Source organism: Anabrus simplex, chromosome X (assembly GCF_040414725.1).
Source record: "Anabrus simplex isolate iqAnaSimp1 chromosome X, ASM4041472v1, whole genome shotgun sequence".
Taxonomy (NCBI): domain Eukaryota; kingdom Metazoa; phylum Arthropoda; class Insecta; order Orthoptera; family Tettigoniidae; genus Anabrus; species Anabrus simplex.
The window spans coordinates 112,418,552-112,446,204 of NC_090279.1; the positions used below are offsets into that span (position 1 = coordinate 112,418,552).

Consider the following 27,653-nt stretch of genomic DNA (forward strand, 5'->3'; position numbering starts at 1 on the left):
AAATGTTGCAATATTTGGGCTGGGAAGAATTGAGAGAAAGAAGAAGAGCTGCTCGACTAAGTGGTATGTTCCGAGCTGTCAGCGGAGAGATGGCGTGGAATGACATTAGTAGACGAATAAGTTTGAATGGCGTTAATAAAAGTAGGAAAGATCACAATATGAAGATAAGGTTGGAATTCAAGAGGACAAACTGGGGCAAATATTCATTTATAGGAAGGGGAGTTAGGGATTGGAATAACTTACCAAGGGAGATGTTCAAAAATTTCCAATTTCTTTGAAATCATTTCGGAAAAGGCTAGGAAAGCAACAGATAGGGAATCTGCCACCTGGGCTTCTGCCCTAAATGCAGATCAGGATTGATTGATTGATTGATTGATTGATTGATTGATTGATTGATTGATTGATTGATTGATTGATTGATTGATTGATTGATTGATTGACTGATTGAATTCAGGAGGCTGTTCTACGGAAGGAATACTAAGTCGCCGCGTTTCCTTTCTGCCTGGGAAATTCTTCTCCCAACAACAAGTTCATGTCCCTGATGCTCATGTTCAAGTTCATGGAGTATCACAGAGATCTTTACAGAGTGCCATCGCTGTACATACACGATCAGCTCCACATTTGAGCTCCAGAATGGTGACAGTCGCTGCACCAAGTCGATGTGCTTGTTGTTTTTCTATTTTCAGCATCGGCTTGAGCCCTCAATTTCCACTACTTATGATTTTAAAGGAAGGTAGAACATTACATGTCCAATGACCTTGTTATTTTGTAAAGTTTCCCTGCAGTTTGAGTTCAAATAGGACAGAGGACGTCACGACTTATTTAGAAGTATCTTTATTAAATTTCAACACTGTACATGAGATTTCTTCACAGTGAGATCTCGCAGATGAAGGGCCAGCTTAATGCACAGCCCGTGTTCCACAGAAGACCTGAATGGCCAGCAGCGGCACACGTACGGTTAGCTGTGTTATCCGGTTCACCAGGCCGCCACCATCTGCTGAGTGCAGGCTCACCTGGAAACACAGGAGACAAGTGTCTTACAGTAGATCCATAACACTTTATCTTTCTTCAGATTATCCCAGTTATTTCCGAGGTCACTGCTGCCATCCAGGCACATTTAGGTTTTGGCAGGAGACTACTGGTCGGATGGTGTTCCTGACACCACGCGCATTTCTAGATGAAAATATCAACCCTGGGTGAAGCGGGATTCAAACCTCAGCCTTCTGGACCCCCATTGGAAGGGGGAGTTAGATTAATGTCCACGGTATCCCCTGTCTGTCGTAAGAGGAGAATAAAATGTGCACCACTGGCTCTCACTTTTGACCGTAGGTTGACGACCACGGGTCATCTAGCTGAGCCTGGCATCTTTCCCACTTACCTCCTCTCTCATGTTTCCTGTGCAACCTCTCTTGGTCAGCTCTTGTTGTTTTCCGACCCCGACGGCCTACAGACTCTTTCGTACTCACGATCTTCGTGGTGCTTCCGTATCTTTTGCCGATACCTTCAATTTTTGGAAGTGACGGACCTGTTCTGATTGGTGTTAATACAGTATGGTTGCCCAGTGGTATTGCTATTATAACAATGGCCACCAGCAATCTCTTATTTTCTCTTTGACTGCACAATTTTTAAGCAATCAGTAATCCTATTCTAAAAATAACACTAGGCAACATGATTTTGCGGTAAAATAGAAAATATATAATTCTTATGGGCTGCCTTGATTCCGAATATGATGTATTTTTTTCCTATCACGTCTAGTTTTGACGCAATTCGGTGTTTCAGTATCTGCATGAATTCGTAAGATGTAATGTTGAGAGATGTTCTCGCGCAACTTTTTTAGAATACAATTGTGTGATTTGATTTGTTATTGTTTCCATTTTATGATAGGTTTATTGCTGTCTAAATTTTCATTTTGTAGTTGAGGGGTTTCTTGTAATTTCATAACAAACTCCCCCGGATACGCAATAGACCGCGAGGTATGTAGGAGTGATGATAAGACAGTGGAGCGTTCGTCTTTCATCTTAGACCACTTGAATAAACAGACGTGTTAAAAGCCCCAGCCTTATGATGGACTGATAAATCAGATAAGTGTTGCTTGAGACGGGCTCCAGGAAGTACCGGTACATGTTTAGTGCGTCTTTTAAAGTTCACATTCATTTAATTGCGTGTGAGCGAGATTTAATGTAATTTGATTTCAAATTGATCACTAATAAGTGAAGTTCTAGTGTTTTAACACCATCATGGCTAGTGTTTCAGGAGTGCACGGAAGACACTGTAAACGAAGTCCTCAAAAGTTTTGTTACATTTGTGGAGTTTATGTGTTCGATTCCGAGGTGCGTCAAATAGACTCGTTTGTAAAGAAACTTTATTTTTCTTACTTCAAATTGAAAGTTGGGGATCAAGACAAATCTTTCGCACCTTATATTGCATGCAGTACCTGTGTCGAGGGAATACATTACTGGTATGAGGGCAAACGAAACTCATTGCCGTTGGCTATACCTATGCAATGGCGAGAACAGAAGAACCATCCTGACGTCTGCTGTTTTTGTATGACCCATGTTGTCGGTTACAATAAGAAAAGTAAAAACAAAATTAAATATCCAAATCTCAAGTCAGCTCTTCAACCTGTTCCTCATGGACCTGACTTACCTGTACCTACTCTACCTACTCACTTGAGTGAGGAAAGTAGCAGTTCATTGGAATCTGACGATGAAGAAATAGATTTCGAGCAACATCAATATGACACACCTTCAGACAAATTCACACAATCCGAATTGAATGATCTGATAAGGGACTTAGAGCTAACCAATGAAAAATGTGAATTACTTGGTTCAAGATTGCGTGAAAAGAATATGTTAACACACGGTGTTACATTTTCCTAGTACCGAAATCGTGACAAAGAATTACGAAAGTATTATACTCAAGAAGATGAACTTGTACTTTGTACGGATGTTTCAAATTTTCTACGTCAATTGGGAGTGAAAGAGTATGATCCTAGTAACTGGCGTGTTTTTATTGACTCTTCCAAAGTTTTGCTTCATTATACAAATGTTCTGGCATCCGTACCACTTGCACACTCCACAAAAATGTCTGAAACATACGAGACCTTAAAATTGGTGTTTGAAGAAAATTAAATATGACGAGCATGAGTGGCAAAATTTGAGGTGATTTGAAGATCATTGGATTGTTGCTGGGACAACAAAAAGGCTATACAAAATGTCCCTGTTTCCTATGCGAATGGGGTAGCAGGGCACGGGATAAACATTGGGATGCAGTGAATTGTCCAGAAAGGAAACAACTACAATCAGGATCCGAAAATGTCTTGAATGTAAATCTATTGACCGTGAAAAAATTCTATTTCCACCCTTGCACATCAAATTAGGATTGATGAAACAGTATGTCAAGGGATTAGATAAAAGTAGCTACGCTTCCAATATTTATCCACTAAATGTTCCTGATTATCAGATGCAAAAATCAAAGAAGGCGTATTTGTTGGACCACAGATTCGTAAACTGATGAAGGATAAATATTTCAGAGACAGGATGACCAAAATTGAGAAAGAGGCATGGAACGCATTCAAAGATGTAGTGACTAAATTCCTTGGCAACATTAAGGACCCTCAATACAAAGAAATTGTAAGGAAAATGTTGGTAAAGTTTAAGAAACTCGGTTGTAATATGAGCCTTAAGCTTCATTTCTTAGCTTCGCATCTGGATTATTTCCCTCCAAATTTAGGAGCTGTCAGTGAAGAACAAGGTGAAAGGTTTCACCAGGATCTCAAAGATGCAGAACGAAGCTATCAGGGGCGTTGGGGTGTGAATATGATGGCCGATTACTGTTGGTCGATTGCACGAGACGACCCTTCTAGAGATCATTCAAGAACTTCAAAAACCCGGAAATTCCACGGAAAACGGGAAAACACGGAGGTGTGAATCTAACCTGCACATAATGTAAGTAACAAAACAATGTATGTTTAACCATGTAATTTTTATTCAAGGTACGGTTATATTAATTTAGAAGCAACTGTACAGCCGAAACTAAATAGGCACTTTATGCTTCAGTTTCACGAATTTCAATAGGGCCTATACATTAAAAATATAATACAAACCATCTACTTGCTTACAAAGCAGCATTTAAGTGTATTTAATGCATGCAAAATATGATTACGTTTTGCAAGCTGATATTTACATTAATATATCAAATTAAATCAATACTATGTATCAACAATTTTACTCAAGAACAAAATAACATTTTGTAAAATTGCCAATAAACCAGACGTGATACGCCAAAACTAATTTATTCTATAATTCTGCGTTAAGAAATTCATAAAACCCACCTATTTTCGTTTTTACCACACATTTTTTTTTTTGCAGGCTAGTGCAATTTGTTGCCATGGCAACAACTGCGCACATTAGCTGTTGACCAAACTGACATCACATGTTTATATCATGAAGTCAAGCAGGTCCGTGTAAATGAGATGGGAATATGTTCACCGATCCACGAATCGGAGCGATGTCGATGTAATCACATGCAGCTGAAACACTTTGTGGATGTTATCTCGTGCTCCAATTATTAATCCGATAACTTCGATGTTACGAAGCTGGTGCTTGTGCTAGCAGAAAGGCATTGAGGGTTCCCTGGTGCTCGAATCGCACAGTGAGAGCGGTAATGAGTCATGTGCTGCCAGTCAACTTCTTTATGCACCTGCACTCTATTACGTCTATTTCCACTTTCTGTTGTACTCTTCCATATTTCATTTTATTCCCTATCATTATCCGCCGTTGTATTTCTATTCTAATTTGACATACGTATTCTTATTCCTCTCATTACAATAATACTTATAAATAGATTGTCCCTTATATGACAGTCATCGCTTCCGTTATATTTCCCAAATGTTCAAGTTTCTGAATTCTTACTCGTGTATTTTCACCGTGTGACACTGTAAGGAAACGCTTGTTCTTTCATTTTCCCTATAACTGCACCCCCGTAGCTAGGGACCATAGCATCTATCCACGGTATTCCCTGCCAATCGTAAGAGCATACCAAAACGTGTCCCAGGAGATCTTAATTTCGAGCCGTGAATTAGTAACCATGGAGACCTTAGCTGAGTCCTGGCATTACTTTCACATATTTCTACCAGGGTCCTCACTTTCATCTATTCTTTATTATCTCTCGTTCTTGTCCGTCCACGACGATATTTCATTTTCGACGCCCGGGGAGTCTTTAATTTCCACCCTTACATTTCTTTAGCCGATACCTTCATCTCTAAATGTGCCGTGCCTTTTCAACTCTTTGTCCAGTTTTAGTTCCTGTCAAAACAGAAATACCGCCACACCACCAACCAATAACTGAAAATACTAATAAATAACAAGTACCGTCATAAAATGTTGACCCAGTTGCGCCAGAGACGATGGAATCTTGTCCCCATAACGTACCACAGTGGTTCGAATGATTGAATAGGCCAGATAAGAAGTTGATGTTCATCCTGATGCTCCTCAAACGATGATCAGAACCACTTAAGCTGGAGCACACTCATCTCGATTGCTTGTGGCTGTACCTTGGGATGCACCTGTTCACCTAAAATATTCACTTAGTCACTGGAACACATTCATGTGTCAGAAGTAAGAAGCGCGCCGTGCTGTCAGGAGACTACAATATTATAAACGACTATAGTTCAGTTATTATGAGTTTCAACTTGACGTTTGAGCGCTGCCTTTTGGCGGAGGGTAAGTGAATTAATCAATAGCCAATCATAGACAGCCATCGCTCCGATAGAGCGCGTTAGACTCCAGTTGCTGTTAGCAGTGTTGTCGATTTGTTGTTTACTGTAACCACGTGCTATCAGCTGTGTGTTGTATTGTGCTCAGTTTTTTTCGCGATCTTTGTGTGTCTTTGTGCTAAGTTGTTGTTCGTTTATATTTTGCAGTGTAGAGTTTATAAATGTATTGTTTAGTATTTTTAATAGTATAGCGCGTTATATTGTAGTAAATAGTGTGTTACAGGTGATCTAGTTTATATAGTAGCTTAGTTTAACATTTCGTTCGGTACTTATATAGTAGGTTAATAGTAGTGTGAATTTGATGTTCTGTCATGTCGACGCGTACGTTTAAGGATGAAGCTCCCAAGAGAAGAACGAGGTACTCCACTAAGGAGCCGGGCCCGGAAAATTGTTTGTAATGTTAGAGAGTCATTCTTGACAAAGCACCAACAATGGCGGCTAGAAAGAATGAGTTGATTAAGTGGTTGAAGGAGCACAATATTTTGGTTCGCGATGACATGGGGAAGGGGGATCTTATGCATCTCTTGAAACAAAACAAGCCCCAGTACCCAGTTTATGTGGTGGATAGCCAGAAGGAACGGGCATAAAGTAGTTCAGACGATTATGTTGAAGACTTCATTATCTCTTTAGGGTGAAGCGAGAGTGAAACCTCAACAGACGATGACAATGCCGATAGTGACTGAGAAAAGAGTGTTATATTCGCTTTGTAGGATTATTTCCTTCGTTACGGGAAACTGAATCTAACAGCAACGCGAGATCTTCTACATGGTGAGTAGAAATTTAATTTAATTTTCTCACGGTTTATCTGTTCGAGCATTGACATATTTTTATCTTGTAGCCTTATCCTAAATCATGTGTTGTGTATTATTGATCTTACGTGAATAATGTATGTTGCTGCAAAGAATAAACGATTACGGACTTATATTCCAGTATTTACATTTCTGTTTGTGTTGTGTATCGTAAACCAGCTGTTTGTGTTCGTGGCAATTTGGCACCACCGGCTGACTTCCAGCTAACTGTCAAGTCGAAACTCATAAAAACGGAACTATAGTATGTTGTCGAGAATACTATATGAAATAAGAACCGAACATGTTCATGTATCTCCTGAAATAGAAGTCGTAGTTACTAAGAAGTATTTCGAAAATTTAAATAGACTGCTAATAATCTTATGAATATAAGTTACACTTTCAATGTTAAATATGCCCCATTTGAATGGAATCAGAACAACTATTACAAACCATATCGTCTGTAGTTGTGTTCTGTTGAGAAAGCTACATAAATGACTAAACACCGGAGTGGAGAGATTTATCCCTGTATGAACGATACTTTCGCCTAGCTTAAATGCAGTCAATCTTGTTCCGTTGCACAAACCAGTTTTATTAACTAAAATGCCATCATCATATTCTAAGGAACCAATGCTAATGTAGATTGTTTGATCATCTATCAAACTATTCAGATAATAACTTGTTTCTTTATTGAACCCATGGTTGTTACTTGTGAAAAAAATGAAATCTCACTGGCATGGAAAGAAGAACTAAATGAATCCCGTACAATCTTTAATTTAAGCCAAAACCGCTTTCTACTCCTACGATTCTTCTGCCCCATCGTCGCCATAAGAGCTATCTGCATCGGTTTGACGTAAAGCAAAGTGTATATTTAAAATTGCTATGGGGATAACGTGGTTGCGTACATCAGAATAGTGAAAAGGATCCATTGAATGAGAGACAGTATTTATCACTTAACACTTCAAGTTCCTGTGATCTATAACTGTTGCCAATGACTCCCGTTTCCTCAATATCGCTGCGAGTGGCAAACAAAAAAACGGATTGCGTATATAAACGTACTGGCCAAACTCTCCTCACAGGCAGCACTCGGCCTACTTGTACCACCTGACATGGCTGCATTCTTCACTTCTGTTGTTCATAGTTTACAAGGATCATCTGCTGAAAGGTATAAAGTCCCACGGATGGATTCAGTTAGGGGGAAATATCGTAAGCATTTTGACCTGCGCCGATTACTTGGTGTTAATGGCAGACAGAGATGAAACCTTGAAAACTAATTTCTTGGAACTTAAAATAGGTGCAGTGAGATATATAGCGGTATAATTTATTGGGAATACGTGGAATTACAGCTAAAACTGAACTTAGTACATGTGGAATTTAAAAGCAGAAAGGAAACCATCATTTAACTTTGCGCCATGTAGTACAACACAACAATTGGCCGTAAATAGTTGATTGCTATGCATTTAAAAGACCTGATTGGACTAATAGAACGACGGCTAATCACTTCGTCACTGGATGTTAGTGGTACATTATGGTTTACGAACTGAGTATTGGCGTTGCCTACGAGATATCCCATATGTGCCCACTGTCGACTTTTGTCGACGTTAATATCTGAATATTGTCGATCTTATATCGGTAGACCTGAATAATATTTTTGAGGTGAATTGTTTACAGTTCATAGTTTGATACTTACTGCACAGCACGAAAACAAGAATCACTCGTTTTCGCGCCTTATATCGTGGCTGCGTATGAAATATCATTCCGTATGCACTCAAAAGGATGACGCTTCCGTCACGGTGAGTAATATTTTCTTATAATATTGTTACATTTGAAAGTAAGATCCGACTGTTGTGGTAAACGTAATAACGAAACATTCCTTTAACAGATTTTGAATTCATTTATGGCTGATTTATAGTTGCTTTTGTCTAGCAGAGCAAAAAATTTCCACGTCGACATAAGTCGACAGTGGGCGCGAATGGGACTGCCTCTGTACTGATATACAATTTTCATTTATTCTTCTCAGAGTGACCGTCGAGCAGATCATAATCATCCTAGAGAAATCACAAAACATCCTAGATGCTAATATATGCATAGAACAACCTGAAAATGCTTTCCATAGGGACGGGGATAGCGATGATGATGAGTCTTGTGGAGATATTTACAGACTCTCTGGTAATCAACTCCGGGCTGATGCTGAACTAGTGTGTACAAAAATAAGTGAAAATGGTACAATGGTAATGCTAAAATGAAATACATAACAGTAACTCAGCCAACATGTATAATTCTGCAAAATATGCACATGGGGAGCGTCGATCAATTGGATCAAAATGTATCTCGTTACCGCATCAGCATCAAGAACAAGAAATGGTACTGGCCTCTAATTGTGTTCCTTCTGATCGTCTCCATGGACAATGCATGGCAACTTTACCGTTTGACCCCAATTTAGACCTTCTCGGCTTCATACGCCACATCGTTAGGACATATATCCTATCTCGTGCCGCTACGCGTCCTAACGCATGAAGACCGAGTACGAAAGTATCTTCACGCGTGTCGCCCGCTCACTGTGGTAAAGCTGCCAGGAAACAGTGCAAAAATGTAACGCTGGCCGCCACGTCCTTTGCTTGGAGTCATTTCACTCACGCTAAACCAGAGTGTAACCTCAAAACGCAGACTAAACTGTTTTGAAATTCTACTCGTAGTTTTCCTTTTTTGCTATTTTCGGAGTGATCAATACTTGCTCAAAATTTGGTATTGTACAAGTACTATAAACATACGAATATGGTCCTTTTGTTTTGAAACAGTTTGCATTCTAAATTGAGGCGAAACTGTTCCTCATTTATGTTTTGAATCATGTTTTTTAAATATTTTCTGCTTATTCAACACGCATGTGACTAATATTCACTAACGGATTAATTATTACATTCATATAAAAGAAAAGTTCCTTTTTTGAACATGTCACTTACCCTACCCGTTCATGCTCACTGTCGATATATGTCGACACGGTAAATCTCCGCGAAAATATGTTAATGAAACCTAAAATCATCATAAGCCTTTCATTTAGGTTACAAACATCTGTACTTACGAAATATATCGCAATATTCCACAGAAAAATAATTTGGGCAGATATGGGATATACAAGGAAATAGCTACTAATTTGTCGCTGAAAAAGCGGCCCGACCGTGTTCACGGTTTGGCCGCTAGATGTCAGGTTTCCGTTCTGTCTTTGGCGGACTTTAACATTGTGATATGCGGAGTAATTGTGATGCTGTGTTGATTTTGTGCAATTTATTGTGAATATGTTTCTGTCGGTGAGTGTCTGTGAGGTTGAGAAGAAGGTGCACTATTGTGTACCTCTCTGTATTTCGGATGACACTAAAAAAGCATGAAAATTGACGTTCCATAGTTTCCCTTCCGAGTGCGGTTTAAGGGAGAAATGGAAGCAAACTATTTCTAGGCAAAGTGATATATAGGATCTCTTTAGGTACCGTACCTAGCAATTCTTCTCATAAAACAGATTTCAGTGTAAGCACATCAATCAAATTTCCTTCTGTTTTCATTCTGTATCCTGTTCACAAACAGGAAAATGTCAAAAGCAGGAAGCGTACAGCTTCCAAAAATGATGTATTGCCATCAAAATTTAGTAAAAGTTCCGCTTCAGATAACGATGAACATACCATATCTTCATACTTCAGCCACAAACGAAAAAGGAGTACAAGATTTGTTTCTATATCAAGGAAAGTCTACGAGTGTCTCTGTTAAATCTAAAAAATATACGGATGAGAAAAGTAAATACCAGATTACAGAAAATAATTTGTAAATTGAGAAGTAGGATACGGTTAATGAAATCAGAAAATAAGTTTTACGGTATCTGAACTTGACCAAAAAGCAAACCAAATTGAAAAGGATGATAAAATTGGTCATTTGGGAGCTTTATTCCTGTTAGAACGAATTTAATTTTCTTCTTCTTTCTTCATCGGTTTTTCCCTCGGACTCAACGAGGGATCCCACCTCTACCGCTCAAGGGTAGTGTCCTGGAGCACCAGACTTTGGGTCGGAGGATACAGCTGGGGAGGATGACCAGTACCTTGTCCAGGCAGCCTCACCTGCTGTGCTGAACAGGGGCCTTGTGGAGGGATGGGAAGATTGGAAAGGACAGGCAGGAAAGAGGGAAGGAAGCGGCCGTGGCCTTCAGTTAGGTCTATCCTGGCATTTGCCTGGAGGAGAAGTGGGAAACCACGGAAAACCACTGCGAGGATGGCTGAGGTGGGAATCGAACCCACCTCTACTCAGTTGACCTCCCGAGACTGAGTGTACCCCGTTCCACCCCTCGTATCACTTTTCAAATTTCGTGGCAGGGCCGGGAATCGAACCCGGACCTCCGGGGGTGACAGCTAATCACACTAATCACTACACCACAGAGGCGAACACAAATTTAATTTTACGGGAAGAAAAAAGAAATACGGTTAAACGACGCTAAATATTTGCGTAACGGGCGTAACATCGCTCACCAAACAGCGGCTTCAATACGAATGTCAAAATATCAGATGTGCAGAGGAAAAGATTGGATCGCTGAAAGGGCGATTAAACCGAAAGTTATTTATGACCGCAATCTCGATCTGCTTATCGGATACTCTGAGGCACAATTAAAGGAATCGGTAGGAAGTGACACACTCGCTTTCAGATTTCTCTGCAGCTTTCGTGAATTACTTATTTCGTTTGAGCATATTGTAAGAAATACGTTGTAGAAAATAAGTCAAACAATTGCTCTTGGTCTACCTTTGATCTCATGTCTGTTTGCTGCCTTCTGAAATTACTAGTTTTTATGAATTTGTATAGTTTTTCATATTCGAACGTGTTGTAATGAGCGGGCGAGACAGAACAGTAAAGAGAAGTCTAGCGGCACTTGCCGGAAGTATCTCGAGGACGGGTCTAGTGTGCTGTATTCCCCGGCCTTGTGTATCTCGTAGGCAACGGTATTGGTGAGCATCGCTGCTCGACTTTCAACTGTTTATGAAGCGCACTCTGGCACCTGATGCATGAAACGGGTTGTTGTGCGGCAGCTTAACTACCGACAAGGTGACTGTTGTGTGGCCTCCTGGTGTTTTGGCCTGTAAGGAGGCTCAGAGCGATTTCAAACCACCCTGACGTGTGCGTTCTATGCGGCGTTACATTAACTTTAATGGTGGGTGGTAAATATTTAACTTTCAGTCGAAGTTTTTCTTAGGTTATGTACCATATGGCCCCTCTTCGTCTTGCTCGGAGCAAGCCTGTTGCCATGGGAATATTGCTGTCAGAGTTGTGAAGTATTTACCTCATGAAACAGCCTCATCACTTTGCATAACGTACAAACTATCTCGGCGAGATTGTAGTGCGCCGCTTCGTTCAGGCTTACTGGTGAACGAATCCAATATGTCGGCTCGCCTGGAGATACCATTCGCCTTCCGAGACTGTAATGTTATATGAAGTGAACATTTTTGTGGTTGAAATTGTATAACTCATTCAATTTTCAACATGCCCTATCAATTATCTTATATTCGGGCGAGTAAAAATTTTAATTGGAAAGAGGTACTTCTATGTAACTAGAACCGCTGTTGTAACTGTTAGCATGTGGTTTTCAACCACCTGCCCTTTTAACAGGACTGTGATAAATTAAATTGCTGTATCTGAGGTTATTATTTTAAATTCTTCCCCGTGGAAAGAAAAACTGAAGAAAACTTTGACAAACTGTGTAGTCTGTATGTATAGTTACCCTCCTAAAAGCGTCTGAATATTTAAATAATTAATGTAACGTTTGTAAATTTTACACCCGAGTGAATACTGAAGTGTTCGTTGGGTTTAATATTATCCCATTTTCCTTTGATTTATTCAATTTTACATTTGTAATATTCTTATTATTCTTATTATTATTACTTTTCCTTTCATTTTTGATTGGTGGCTAATGTTTCTGAAGCTATAGCATTGTTGTGGAATGCTGTTATCTTGATAACGGTTCTGATTAGCACGCATTGTCGCGGTGTGAGTCGGTGCTGTGATGCCCGAATGCCGGTTGTTGGGTGATGAACTGTGTCAAGGAAAAATGTTTATTTCTTTTAACATTATTGTTTAAATTTATGTTTGGTCCTTAAGGTTAACAATAAATTATTTTGACATGGGCTCTACACATTATTCAAATTTGGCCTACCTTAATGTTACTTCTTGATATTATCGTTCTGATTTGGGGATGTTTCCTATAAAACGCTTCCGTGTTCACTAAGGTGTTTTACACCATGTTGTAATTATGTATGGTAGTTGGGCCTGTTGGCTTTTAAATGTTTTCTAAGAATTTGGTAAAGGTCTAGTATAGGGGCGGCCGTACCCGGGAAGGTGTACATAAATTATGAATTTTAAAGATTACTCATTATATCCTCCCTTTAGAAAAGGCAAAGAGAACCGAGCTCGGACAGTAATATTGTTATGATGTTCAATTTAAATTTCAACTTGAGTTTAATTTTTTAAACCTTGTTGTACCTTATTTATTGGTTTAGTTTGTAGACTCCTAGCGTTGTGATCACGCTTTTAATGACAGTTCTCTTTTTTTAAAATTAATCTTGTTGGTAATTTTTTTAAATTGGTATCATTTTGAATTCTATATTTTATGTTGGACCACAAACCGTACTTCTTGTTTTTAAATGGTATTAAATTCTGGTCCTTAAGTGTGAGGGTGACTATTATTATTGTAGTTGAATTGCTCTATCCTTTGCCCCTTTCCTCCACCCTTTGTCATGGTACTTGACTTCTTGGTATTGCACAGATTCCATCACTTCCCAGCCCTGTGTTTGTGTTTTATCGAGGCCTTCCCTAGGTAGTTGGCGTGATTTTGCGCTGGTACTGCCTCTAATATCTTGGTGGTTGTGCTAACTGCGGTGTTGTGCCGCCAGTTGTTTGATTGTCGATTTCTTCGATTGTTGGTTTGCCACAGTAAGACATTATTATTAGCATTGCCAAAACTAAAGTAATATCGGTAGGGAAGGAAGTTCCGAGAACTGAATGTCAGGTTGGAGATACAAAACTGGAACAGGTAGATCACTTCTCCCAGGATGGTAGAGTAGGTGTAGCAAAGCTAATGCAGTGAGCTTCGGGACGAAACTGTCCGTTTTCAGACCAACTTCGCTGTACGGGAGTGAAAGCTGGGTGGTTCTTCATAAGTTACTTGTAACAGACATAAATTTAGCGAGAATGGTGTATGGAAACGTCAGGTGGGAAGAATGGCAGGAAGGTAATCCGAATGAGAAGTTAAAGGCAAAGTAATGCATGAATTCGATGGATGAAGGGGTACTTCAGTGTTGGGGTCATGTGAGGCGAATGGAGGATGATGCTTTATAAAATGTATATAGGAAAATATTTAATATTTCTTTCCACCTATTCAATACAATACAAGATGTTGGCATTTACGTGAAACCATTTTTCAAATGTGAGACATGTTTTGCCTCTTACTGTGAGGCATCTTCAGTCACTAATCAAAACCTTATAATTTTTGTCAGACAACATTTCCAAACATTTTACAGTTATTATAAAAATGTTCATGAAATAACTAAAAATCTAATATAATGATAAACTCGTGTAGTTCACTTGATGAATAAGACGTCGTTAGATGGTACAGTAGTACAGATGATGGCTTGAAGCCTTAGTCAATATTAGATTTTAAATACATAGTGGAAGGCATATAAAATCATTTCATTGAAAATATAAAATACATTTAAATGATATTAAAATAGTAGATTCTTAGGTGGTATACTTAAAAATGGAGGTATCATATAATTATAAGTGACAGTGGATGGCTTAAAGCCGTACTCAGAGTTTGAAGTATAAGTAAAATAGCATGTTAATATACAGTAAATGAATATGAAAAAGATTACATTGATGAATATAAAATGTAAAGGAAAACCATTCCAAATGCTCGGCAATTGTTATTGACGTTAGCGTATATTTGCCCGTAATGTTTAATGGTCAACAGTTCATAGGTTATTTATAGATTGGTTCAGCGAGATTGTGTTAACACGAAGTTTATAGTTGGCTTAAATTTCTTTTAAGTCATCTGAGTAAGTTTGTAGAGCTTTTGTTCTCTACGTTGCTATGATTTTGACACGAAGGTTGTCAGCAACAAGTCAAACGGGCCAACCAATCAGGCATAGCCCTAGTGTAGGCACTCCACTCACTCCGCGCCCGGTGATGCTCTTTTACTTTTAGTTCACGGGATTGCCGACGATCTGCGAACTGTTGCCAACTGTTAAGGAAATGTACCGCGGACTGTTGCGAAATTTATTTTAGATTACAACCACTAAATGACTTTTTCCTTGCCGTGCGGACAGTATGCGCCGCGGCGATAGTTAAGACCCTCTCGAAGGGAGTGTGGCCCCCGAAGGGAACCACTGTTCTCGTGACAGAGCTTGGCCTGGATTTGGAAAGATCGGTTACAGCTACTAAATTACACATTTTTCTTGGTGTGTTTCTTGCTGCGTTTTTATTCTGCGCGGGTTGGTAACGGAACCAGCGAGTTACGAATTATGGGAATGACGTCATGTCGGCCAATAGCCGTGCTCGTAGCTGGCCGGCTAATGGTCGATGGCGCCTGAAAACTTTCGTTCTGTTATAAAAGTAAACATACATTTTTGGGCGGGTTGGTGGGTCCCTGGCATTGGTAATGAACACATCTCTCTTCTAAAAGGACTTTAAGGTACAATTCATATATATTTATTCGCGAAGTTGGGTGTTATATACTGGAGTGCCTAGGGTAGGGCGCTACCACCAATCACAACATTATTTCAACAGCCCCATCAAACTTCCACAACGTTCTTCAATATTATAAAATTTCCAATATCAACGTTTTGAAAATAGGCTATATTGTCAATCAGATAAGAAAACAACAGCCATTCAACCTTCGTGTAAAAATCATAGCAACGTAGAGACCAACAGCTCTACAAACTTACTCAGATGACTTAAAAGAAATTTAAGCCAACTCTAAACTTCGTGTCAGCACAATCTCGCTGAACCAATCTATAAATAACCTATGAACTGTTGACCATTAAATATTACGGGCAAATATACGCTAACGTCAATAACAATTGCCCAGCATTTGGAATGTTTTTCCTTTACATTTTATATTCAGCAATGTAATCTTTTTCATATTCATTTACTATATATTAACATGTTATTTTACTTATACTTCAAACTCTGAGTACGGCTTTAAGCCATCAACTGTCACTTATAATTATATGATACCTCCATTTTTAAGTATACCACCTAAGAATCTACTATTTTAATATCATTTAAATGTATTTTATATTTTCCATGAAATGATTTTATATGCTTTCCACTATGTATTTAAAATCTAATATTGACTAAGGCTTCAAGCCATCATCTGTACTACTGTACCATCTAACGACGTCCTATTCATCAAGTGAACTACACGAGTTTATCATTATATTAGATTTTTAGTTATTTCATGAACATTTTTATAATAACTGTAAAATGTTTGTAAATGTTGTCTGACAAAAATAATAAGGTTTTGATTAGTGACTGAAGATGCCTCACAGTAAGAGGTGAAACATGTCTCACATTTGAAAAATGTTTTAACTTAAATGCCAACATCTTGTATTGTATTGAATAGGTGGAAAGAAATATTAAATATTTTCCTATATACATTTTATGAAACTTTCAATACGGACAAAAATGATTTTTATCACTTGTAATAATAAGGATGATGGTTTACCTTGCAGAATAATGTACTCGGTCATAGAGGGTAAGAGCAGAAGAGAGAGACCAAGAATCAGGACAAGAAGTACGGAATTAAACGAGGGCACAACAGTACATAATTATGACCTACTCCAGTTGACGCCCGTGGGCGACCTTCACGTCCGGGTGTGATTCATAGCCTCTTCATGTCAAACAACACCAAGCTCGAGGCTTAAAGTCCCCATCCGACGAAGGAATGTCATCGTACACTCACGGTGTTAGGTTTGCGAGTGTTTACGCCTTTCGCGGCTCTTCCCCTTCCTTTGGACGTAATTAATATTATTCGTTTTATGTTCCACTAACTGCATTAGGATGGTTTCGGGAGACGCCGACGTGCCGGAATTTCGTCCATCAGGATTTATTTTATGTGCCAGTAAATCTACCGACACGAGACTGAGCGAGGTTCGAACCTGCCAAGTTGGTCTCAGAAGGCGCGCGCTCTACCGCCTGAGCTACTAAGGGTAGGACTTCTTCATTCCTCCCCTGGTTATAGTTAATACGGCGCGCGCTCATCAGCCAGTGACATGGCTAAATGTCGCCTGCTGTTGTTTAATATGACAAATGTCTTCCGTCCGACATCCGGAATTTCATGAGTAGAAAAGAGCTAGAGAGAACTCACCTTTCACAGACACCCAACGATCTTCACCTTCGGGCTTGTAAACTCCCATCCAGGGGTAGGAGCTCACACTCTTGTACATTGTAGGGAACACCTCGCTCCTCTCCCGTTCACTCTCCACCACCATGAGATCGCCTCCGTCTCTCTTGCACTGCCCCCTGGCGTCACTCCAGCTCTTTACTTCAGTGTATACCTTATAACAGTTGAAATCTCCAAACAGTTGGTAACCTGTGGGCAGATAGAACATCATATTTAACGATTAGTTCACACTTTTAGATTTTAGACTATGCTACGAGTGAAATTGATGATCCTATTCTTTTGTCGTGCATGACATGGTCAGGACACACCGTAGCCTACAGAGGAGTTAATATCAGAAAGAGAGAGGGTGAAACGCGATGCCGGCACGTAGCCTATTTCTGTCAAATAGCACCAAGGGGTTTGCTCGCCATCCGACGGACGAATCACCCTCATTCCAAATGATCACTGAGGTGAGGTATGGAATGAATCCAGACTTTTAGTACATAATCTACCACCACATCTCCAACCCTGCCGGCTAACATTGTGATGGTGAAAATTGTATCGGCCAACGGGACTCGAACCGGCCAACCACCGCATAGACTTGACGGCTTAAGGATCTGTACTACCAGTGCTGCTATCTACGTGATGTGTGTAGCTCATTTTTTTTTTGCTAGTTGCTTTACGTCGCACCGACACAGATAGGTCTTATGGCGACGATGGGATAGGGAAGGCCTAGGAGTTGGAAGGAAGCGGCCGTGGCCTTAATTAAGGTACAGCCCAAGCATTTGCCTGATATGAAAATGGGAAACCATGGAAAACCATCTTGAGGGCTGCCGACAGTGGGGTTCGAACCCACGATCTCCCGGATGCAAGCTCACAGCCGGTGCAGCTCATTTCAGGAGCTGGACATTTTCGAGATGATTTAACTGACTCTTCGTATTCCGGAGAGTTAAATGAATAATCAACAACATCACCAGCGTGTGTAACCTGTACTTCGTCATGGACACTTAAATATATGTGGCGGGTGTGAAAATGCCCACTGGTTTCTGCTAGAGTCAGCAGTGTTGGAAAATTGAACAATGTACATCCTTTATGTTGCCGAATATTCCCAAGGATTTCCATAACATTTTATTCGACTGAAGTGAAACCAATGATTCCGACTCCCTCTTGCTCTAATCGTATGATAAAATGAATTAGAATGTTCACAATTATATCACCAGGGGTGACGATCCGTCTAACATTTATTATTTTGGGCTGGATCCAGTTGTACAAAAAGGGAACGACATGAAAACTAGAGCATGATTTGCCAACTGATCCTTGCTTTCCTCCGAAGTGAATGCATCCAAATAAAGAAACCTTCACTTGTACCGAACCAGGGTTAAACAGAATTATACCTATAGCTCATGAAATATCAGCATCCCTAGACGTTCATGTTCCTTCTTCCCTCTAAAACATAGTACTAATGCAGCACTAGCACGAACATTTAAGGATCTTCACCCGTTTTCTCAAATGAGCTTCAGAAGGCTGATAACCACTGCGATATTTTATTTTTAAAAGAAGAGCATCCAAGGCAACTCATTCTTTTCTTAACTTTCAGTTGACATTTCTTTAACAATGTATCGAATATATTGTCTGCTTCTTCTTGATTTATGTTCAGACCTGGGCTTTTAATAGAGACATCTGTCCATGTGGATTGTCTCTTCACGGGAGAGTTGCGTTTCTTAACTGTCGTAGGGAGATGTTTCACCAATCGCCGTTAATGACTCTACTTTCATTAAGAAGTAAGGGTAAAAATTAATATCACACACGAACAAAATTATGAGTCAGATTTCTGTCCTTCTCACGGACAGCCTTCTCCCACTGCTCCCTTTCGGGATCTAAATAAATCCTTGCCTGAAGATGAACGGTTATGTGTACGAAACACGTGGACGTCTTCAAGCACAGTAAGACATAACACAAGTCGCACTATTCTCTAATGAACAGTTTACCATTATTTTGCACTAAGGTGAATACCGGGACAGTTCCTCGTGTAGGCCCCTCACTTTCTCCACACCACAAACCTCCCTGGTCTGAGAGAGGCCTGCCCCACCCCTTCACGGTACGGGATGAGAACTGAAGTGCGTAACAAGTTCAATACAGTGAGCGCTATGAGTAGGAGCTGACTGTTTGGGCTGCCAGTGGCGTAACATTGTATCGTGAGTAAAAGATGTGCAGGATAATTAATAGAAGTATTATCTTCTGGAATGTAGTTGTATTTCCCTTGTTGTGTTGGCACCTCCACTTGCTCACTATTAATAATTCTGGAGCACCTAAATATGCATAAATCATTTGTTAGAGGTGCTTTTCTCAAACGTACAATGTTTAGTGAAAGTTGGATCAGCCTACAACAGGAACTGCAAAGTTTCTACTATCTATTCCCAATAGTTAGCAGGACTAGATCCACTTCAAACTGTATAAATGGAGTGTAGGTCATGAGTACAAAGTTTGGTCCACATTGGATTTCTTACGAGTGAACCACATACGGCAGACATTTGGAAGATTTTAAATGGTTAATCTGAGTTTATGAGTTATTTTTCTTCACTTTCCTTTGTTTAGTAACAAAATGCAACTTCTATGCAAGTCAACATAGTGTTACACATGTTACACATTAGTGTAGAATAAGCGAGCACATCAGCACTGATCAACGGAATCCCAGTTATGGATGAACCGCCTCTCTCAAGCAAAAATTATGAGAAAACGAAGGCTGGACAAAAGTCATTGGTGTGTAAGCAGTCAGGGATCTGTAATAGGGTGCATGTGGGTGTAGTTCTTTTTAGGGAGATCTAATCAGTTATCCGAGTTAACATTTGGTTCACTGAAAAATGTGACGTAAGACAAGGTGTAGGAATCGCAAGTTTCATTCAATTATGTCACGTACAAATTGATCATACAATGCGTTATAGTTGCAGTCCTGTGCGGTGATGTCTCCATATCACTTCGCGGTGACGTTACAGAAGGAACACACTTTTCGATAGCGCAGACAAAAAGCGAGACTTGATTGTTCTATCACAGCGTCAGAGCAAGCACAGTGTTGTACTGTATCGTACTTCACATTACTGTCACATGCTTCCGGAGAAATGATAATTTGAACACCGTAATAATTGTGTGAATTGAGGCATACATTCTTGGAGAAGACTTGTATTCCATTGCAATCTGCTGTTCGAGGAACGGATACAGTGATAGTAAATGAATACGTGGAGTTAGCAGCTCCCTTACATCATCTAGAAGCTGAGGAGAGAGACGAGCCTGCATCATGGGGGCTGTTTGCTAGGTTGTGGACGTATTGCATTGAACTTGGAAACTAAAAGTAAGGAAGTATGGATCCCTGGTGGTTCTTATGGAGTAGTTTCTTGTTGCTTTCCTGTCCTACAAAGTGACAAAAACTCAGACAACATCATCCTAGGAAAGGGCCTTAAACGTGAAGGTACAAACCCAAATATTTGTGGATTGCAAAACCGAGGAGACACAGAAAATAGCCTTGAGGGATGTCGAACCCGCCTAGTACAAGCCAACAGGTGTGTGCACGTGAAGAAAAGAAGAATAAGAACAAGGAGGACCGGGAATGCGAACAACTTGGAACGTCTCTTGAGAAAATGAGGGGCTTTCGTTCAAATATGAGACGCATAAATGTATATTCTTGTGGAATACAAAGATAACGAGATTTTTGGTCTCTCGTACACAATTCACAGATGATCTACTTAACCAGTTAAGAGTTTATCACCCACCTGAATGAGGACAGGACTTTGGTTTTGATGTAGTAGACGTAGCTGGTGTAGTAGTAGCGGTAGTAGTGGCATGTGTAGTAGTAGTCGTAGTAGTAGCTGGTGTAGTAGTGTAAGGTGTAACTGGCTCCATATCGTGGGACATCGAGGTATCTGGAACAAAAATAAGCGCGAAATATTTAATTTCTGATAAATAATAAACCTGAAAATCTATCAGAAACTATGCAAGTAATATCCAGAAAAAATCATATCAGGGTCAACGACAAGGCCCACTTCAAAATGTTGTTTTATTCAAAAAACATTTGTACCAATATTATTGAAAAGGTATGTTTTCTCTATTTCTTGTAAAGATTTGTTGCTATATACTCATCATAATAATGCTGCTTCACAAATGAGTATTAGTAGTTCAAGTCAGGGATTCTGCATCCGCTTCGCTGAGGTCTCCGCCGCCGCCAACTCCACACACCCTCGGGAGAGGCCTCCACCGCAAGCCATGTGCTCTTGTTTGTAAACAAAGCCACGTGCTTTCTTGACAGCCACGTGCTTTTATGACAGCTGTCTTCCCCCATCTTTAAACAACAACGCATCGCTAACCTCAGTGCCGCTATCTTGACGGGGCTATACCTCATAGTTGCCAACCTAGGCACGTGGTAGAGGGCAATTTGAAAAATGCCACATGCTCTTGTTTGTAAACAAAGCTACGTGCTTTTTTGAAAGCCACGTGCATTTTTGACAGCTGTCTTCCGCCATCTGGCATCGCTTATCTCAGTGCTACCCTCTTTATGGTACTAAACCTTATCGTGGTGGTGGGTAATTTAAAATCCACGTGCTATTTGTCACCTGTTATCCGCCATCTTGCATCGCTAACCTTAGTGCTGAACCCTTTATGGCACTACATTTGAAATGTGGTGGCGTAAATTTCTACGTGCTTTTTTGACAAAATGCAATCTTCAATCAACAGAGCACCGTGCTGCCATCTTTAGTTACTACTTTTGAAATGTGCTAGCAGGCAATTCCCACGTGCTTTCTTGACTCCGGCCATCTTTAATCAACAAAACATCATGCTGCCACCTTTAGCTACTACCTTTGAAATGTGGTGGCGGCAATTTGAAATTCTATGTGCTTTTTTGAGAAGCGGCCATCTTTAATCAACAAAGCACCGTGCTGCTATCTTTACGGCTACTACTTTAAGCACGTGGTGGCGGGCAATTTGAAAAATTCCGTTAGCTATCATCATTAAACAGTAAAACTTTAGTGCATTCGCGAATCTAACCTCTCATCTACCACCTTGAAGGGGACTATAATTAGTTTACGACAAGATGCCCTTCCCGACGCTAATTACACAAGATAGCGGCGGCTGTTATGGCCTCCTCCTCCTCTGTCAAGGCGTAGCACTATCGACCATGCATCGCCAAGGCAAGAGTGTGCACATGTTGCAGCGATAAAATCATTGTGAATGTTTAGACTTGCAGATTGCAAAAGAAGTGATTGAAACATAACAAGAGTAGAATCGAACACTGTACTCGATACAACATGTGTTTAGAACATGTCTGGGGATACATTTGTTCTAAGAGAAAAAGTAATAAGACTGGAATTCTGAAAATCTTGCGCAAGATAGCGGCTGTTATATCCTCCTTCTCCTCTACCTGCTCTGTCAAGGCATAGTTTTATGTCTCTATCGAACATACAACGCGATCTTATGCATAAGGCAGTGCACATATCGCGTAGCTAAATCGCTTAGTAAGAGATAATATGAGTATAGCAAAAGTACAACTTCAATGATTTGCCTACTGTGAAAATGAATAACTACGGAAACACACTGTGCACATATCGCGTAGCTAACTCGCTCAGTAAACGATACTATGAATACAGCCAAAGTACAATGATTTGCCTAGTGTGAAAATCAAGAACTACGGAAAAACACCGTGCACATACCGCGTAGCTGAATCGCTCAGTAAACGATAATATGAATATAGCTAAGGTAAAACTTCAATGATTTTCCTAGTACGACAATCAGAAACTACGGAAACACACAGTGCACATATCGCGTAGCGAACTCGCTAGTAAACGATGCTATGAATACAGCCAAAGTACAACTTCAAATGATTTGCCTTGTCTTGTGCGATAATCAAAAACTAGAAAATACCAGCTTCGTAGCTAACTCGCTCGGTCACACATACCGCTCTGCTAAGACGCTCAGTGATTGCAAATACATCACAACACGGGTAATCGTCCAGAACACTGATATACGCATACACGTCCCTCTTTCTCTCAATAAGAGGAACACACGGACAAGAATGTTGCGTGATACTACACCTAAGATAGTTACATGTAAAAAGGGAGGAGGAAAAGTATAAATCATAAACTTTTCTATGCATGTTGTCTCTTCCAAATTGTAAGACCAAATGGGAGCAAATGCTTGCGAAAACATGAACGGAAGTGACATGTTATCTCAGCCAAAGATACACATTACCTTGTTCCTGCATACCTAAGTCAGGCACTTACATTTAGTTTGAAATAAAATAATCGATATTGCGATTAAAAATCCCGGTCCTCATACCTTTGTCGTCAGGAAGGGCATCCGGCCATAAAACAGATCCTTATGTTTCTTGTAATTACATGTTGTCAGGAATACCGACGATCGCGCAAAAAAGGGCTAGGAGCGGGAAGGAAGTGCCCAGTCGCCACCTAGCCTTTGCTATCTTCAGGACTGCCGACAGTAGGTGTTCGAACCAGCTATCTCCCAAATACTAGGCACACTAAAATGTGATGCATAACGCTGTTGATGGTGATTCATCCGTCGGAAGGGGTCGTTAACGCTCTGGCACGGTTCGAGTCCCGTTCATCGAAACATCAGAATGTTAACCGGCAGGGTAGGGGAGGTGGTGGTATACAATTTCTAATAACTAGAGTGTGTGCCAAAAGCCTGCATTAAATTCCTAAAGAGTGAGAGCATATAACGCTGTTGATGGTGATTCGTCCGTCGGCTGGGGACTTAAGCCTTGAGCAGACCCCTTTGTGCTATTCGACAGGAGTAGGCTATGTGCCGACACCGAGTTTTACCCTCTCTGTACAATCATATATGCCGTTATTTATTTTATCTTATGAACTTACACCAGCTAAATGCTGGAAGGCAATACTAAGGGAATTACCTCCACGGTCAAGAAAATGCCATTGCACTGTTAATTAAGCTACTTAGAGCTAGAGCCGAACTTTGAGTTACAGGTGTGTAAACTGTATGCCTTACACAGTGTCCCCGCTGCTTGCCCGAAGATACTACAGCCGGAAGAGCAGTGTACAATTTCTCTCGACGCGTACATTTCTTACCGTGTATGTGTTTGCTCTGACTGACTTTGTAACACACAGATACCACCTCAAGAACAGTGTTCTAAAGAGTTACACTTTCGGTCGGGAAATATAACTAGAAAAACTAGTACCTCACCTAAGCGGCTTTACCTGCTAAGCAGAACAAGAGCCTTTACAAGCTAACTCTGTATATCTTCGACCATACACCCTGAAGCCCTTCCTGACACAAACCCTACAATGTAATTACTATCGAACGGAAACAAACTTAAGTTCCTGAGCCAGAATGATTGTCTTTACGTCCTACTTACTACTTACGCGGTTTTTGGAGATGCTTGACTTACTTGACTTATTTCCTGTTGCTCCTCGTGGAGCATAGGGCTTCCATGAAACTCTTCCATCTGTTCCTATTGTTGGCTAATCTCTTCACTTCATTCGAAGTTTTTCCCACTGTTAGACATTCCTCTTCAATCGTCTTTTCCCAGGTCTTCTTCGAACGTCCGCGCTTTCTAGCGCCTTGGGGGGTTCCCGTCGAGCGCTGTCTTTTCAATGGCTCCAGCGGGCTTCCTTAAAGTATGTCCTATCCAACGCCATTTTCTCTCCCTTATCTGCATTTCAATTGGCTGCTTCCATAGATCTTCATTTGAAATAACATCCGGCCATCTTTTGTTGATGATACGTCTTAGACAGCGATTCACGAAGACTTGCAGTTGTTTAGTCGTCTTCTGGCTAACTTTCCACGTTTCACAGCTGTAAAACAGAACGGACTTAACATTTGTGTTAAAAAGTCGTAACTTAGTTTTTCTAAAAATGTTCTTATTTCTCCATATAGGATACAATTGAACAAAAGCACCATTCGCTTTCCTGATACGACTCTTAATGTCTTCTTCTGCTCCTCCAGTCGTAGTAACCATACTCCCAAGATATATGAAGGAGTCTACTTGTTCTACCTCTTTATCATCTACAGACAGTTTATCATCAATCTTGGAATTGACCCTCATCTCCTTGGTCTTATTAATAGTTATTTTAAGTCCAGCACCTACCTTTTAAGCCCCACTGGATCCCCCTTTTCCGACCTCGATACACTCTCCTGAGCACACTATCCAACACAAGTAGGAAAAGCGTCGGAGAAAGAATACAGCCCTGTCGAACTCCCGAGGTCACATCTATTGGTTCAGTAAAATCTCACATATGCAGAACCTGACATTTATAACCCTCGTACATATCCTTTATAATATTCAGAATATTTTGTGCTATACCATATTCTTCAAGTGTTTGCCACATAACGCTTCTATTTACAGAGTCGAAGGCCTTCTCAAAATCAATAAAAGTCAAATAGAGTGTGTTCTGCCATTCTGCATTTTGTTCCAAGATGATTCTCAGAGTGTTTATGAGATCGACACAACTCCGGTGTTTACGAAAACCAGCCTGTTCCCTTCTAAGGCGCAATTCCACAACATCCTTCACCCGCTCTAAAATGATCCTTGAAAGTACCTTACTTGGTACCGACAACAATGTAATTCCCCTCCAATTATCACACTTAGTAATATCCCCTTTCTTTGGTATCTTAACAATCAGGCCTTCCTTCCATTCAGCTGGTAGCTTTTCTTCATTCCAGAACCTTTCCAACAGGGGGTGCAATAATTTTGCCGAGGTCTCAATATCTGCTTTAAGTATTTCTGGCCTGATATTATCCATACGGGGTGCTTTTCCAGTTCTTATCTCTTTTAAGTCCTTCTCTATTTCTGAACAGGTTGGAGGATGTAAATTTATTCTTGAGTCACTATCTACTGGTTCCATTTGTTGGTTACCATTCTGTTCTGTATCTCTATTAAGTAACTCTGAGAAATGTTCCTTCCTTTGGAGATGCTGAGGTGCCGAATTTTTTCCTACGGGAGTTCGGCTGGTAAATCTACCGAGCACCTTCAAATACCACCGGAGTAAGCCAGGATCGAACCTGCTATGTTGAGAACACAAGACGCCGAGGTGTCGGATTATAGTACCTCAAGAGTTCTACCGACACGAAGCTGACGTATTTGAGGACCTTCAAATACCACCGGACTCAGCTAGGATCGAACCTTCTATGTTAACAACACAAGACGCCGAGGTGCTGGAATTTAGTCCCTTAGGAGTTCTGCCAGTAAATCTACCGAGCACCTTGAAGTACTACCGGACTAAGCCATGATTGAACCTGCTATGTTGGAGTCAGAAGGCCAGCTCACGATCTTCGAGCTCTGAACTTGGGGAGCGTAGACGGTGCGCTGAGCTGAGTTTTGCGATCCTCGGGCACTGAGCTGAGCCAACATCTACGGTATTCCCTGCCTGTTAGCGACCTCTTACGGCCTTTGAGCTAGGGTGAGAACAACACGAGACGCCGAGGTGCCGGAATTTACTCCCTCAAAAGATCTTTGTAAATTTACCGAGCACCTCCAAATACCACTGGACTGAGCCAGGATCGAACTTGCTATGTTAAAAACACGAGATGCCGAGGTGCTGGAATTTCGTCTCTAAGGAGTTCTGCTACTAAATCTACTGACATAAGGCTGAGCACCTTCAGACTGAGCCGGGATCGAACCTGCTATGTTAGAAGGCTAGCGCCTAAACCGTCTAAGCTACTCAGCCCGACTGCGGCAAGAGAGAAGAACAACACCTACAGGCCTAAAGACTTTCTCGGTCTCTCTGCTGCTGTTACTTATTGTAGAGTTTGTAAGCGAGCAGTGGACTTCGTACCGGGCGAAACTTGCTGATACATCGCATTCCTGCGCGTGTGCGCTCGCTCTGGCCGAATTGAAGCAGCAGCTTGGAGCTCACTACAATAAATATTTATACAACGTTTCTGTAAAACACGTCTCCGATATTTTTCTTGCCTGGGGGACGTACGCATCCCTAACGCGGTGCGGGAACTCCGGGGTCTGTCCTCATTCGAAACCTGGTGCTGGCACATAGCCTACTTCCAAGGCATAACGCCTAAATAGCAGAGTTCAAACCACACAGTAAATGCTAGCAGGCGGCTGACCGCTTCTCGCTCCTAGCCTAGACTTTCTAACAAGTTTTACAGCCAGATGCCCTTCCTGACGTAACCGGACCGGGATTTTGAATCGCAAGGATCGGTTTTACGACCGGATGTCATTCTTAATACCAAAAGTCTAAGGATCGGGGTTTTAAATCGCAAGAATCTGTTTTACGGCCGGATGCCCTCCTGACGCCAAAGGTATAAGGACTGGGATTTTAAATCGCAAGAATCTGTTTTACGACCGGATGCCCTTCTTAACGCAAGCACTGAGATTTTAACTTGCAGTATACGCTATATGAAGTAAGATAAATCTGTCGTAGCGCGTTTTATAACCGGATGCCCTGGCGAAACCCGGTGCCGGCACATAGGCCACACCTATCGAATAGCACCAAGGCTTAACGTCTCCATCCGACGGACAAAACAGCATCAACAGCGTTATATGCTCTCACTCTTTAGGAATTTAATGCAGGCTTTTGGCACACAATCTAGTCATTAGAAATTGATACCACCACCTCCCCTACCCTGCCGGTTAACATTCTGATGTTTCGATGAACGGGACTCGAACAGTGTCAGAGCGTTAACGCCCCCATCCGTCGGATGAATCACCATCAAA

The 27,653-nt window shown here is 40.8% G+C and overlaps 2 protein-coding genes across 2 annotated transcripts in view; both read right to left on the reverse strand.

Moving 5' to 3' along the window:
• Window positions 1-838: 838 nt before the first annotated feature.
• On the reverse strand, window positions 839-17,157 carry LOC136886058 (mannose-binding protein-like). The gene is made up of 2 exons (XM_067158785.2): window positions 16,949-17,157; window positions 839-1,013 (listed from the first exon to the last, which is right to left on the reverse strand). The coding sequence occupies exons 1-2, from the start codon at window positions 17,070-17,072 to the stop codon at window positions 868-870; spliced, it is 270 nt and encodes an 89-aa protein (XP_067014886.2). The 5' UTR covers window positions 17,073-17,157; the 3' UTR covers window positions 839-867.
• A 3,562-nt stretch (window positions 17,158-20,719) lies between these two features.
• The window catches only part of LOC136886132 (uncharacterized), a 35,439-nt gene continuing 28,505 nt past the window's right edge, over window positions 20,720-27,653 (reverse strand). Inside the window, exon 4 of the mRNA XM_068230881.1 lies at window positions 20,720-20,877. Coding sequence (XP_068086982.1) covers window positions 20,720-20,877 — 158 coding nt within the window. The remainder of the gene's footprint in view (window positions 20,878-27,653) is intronic.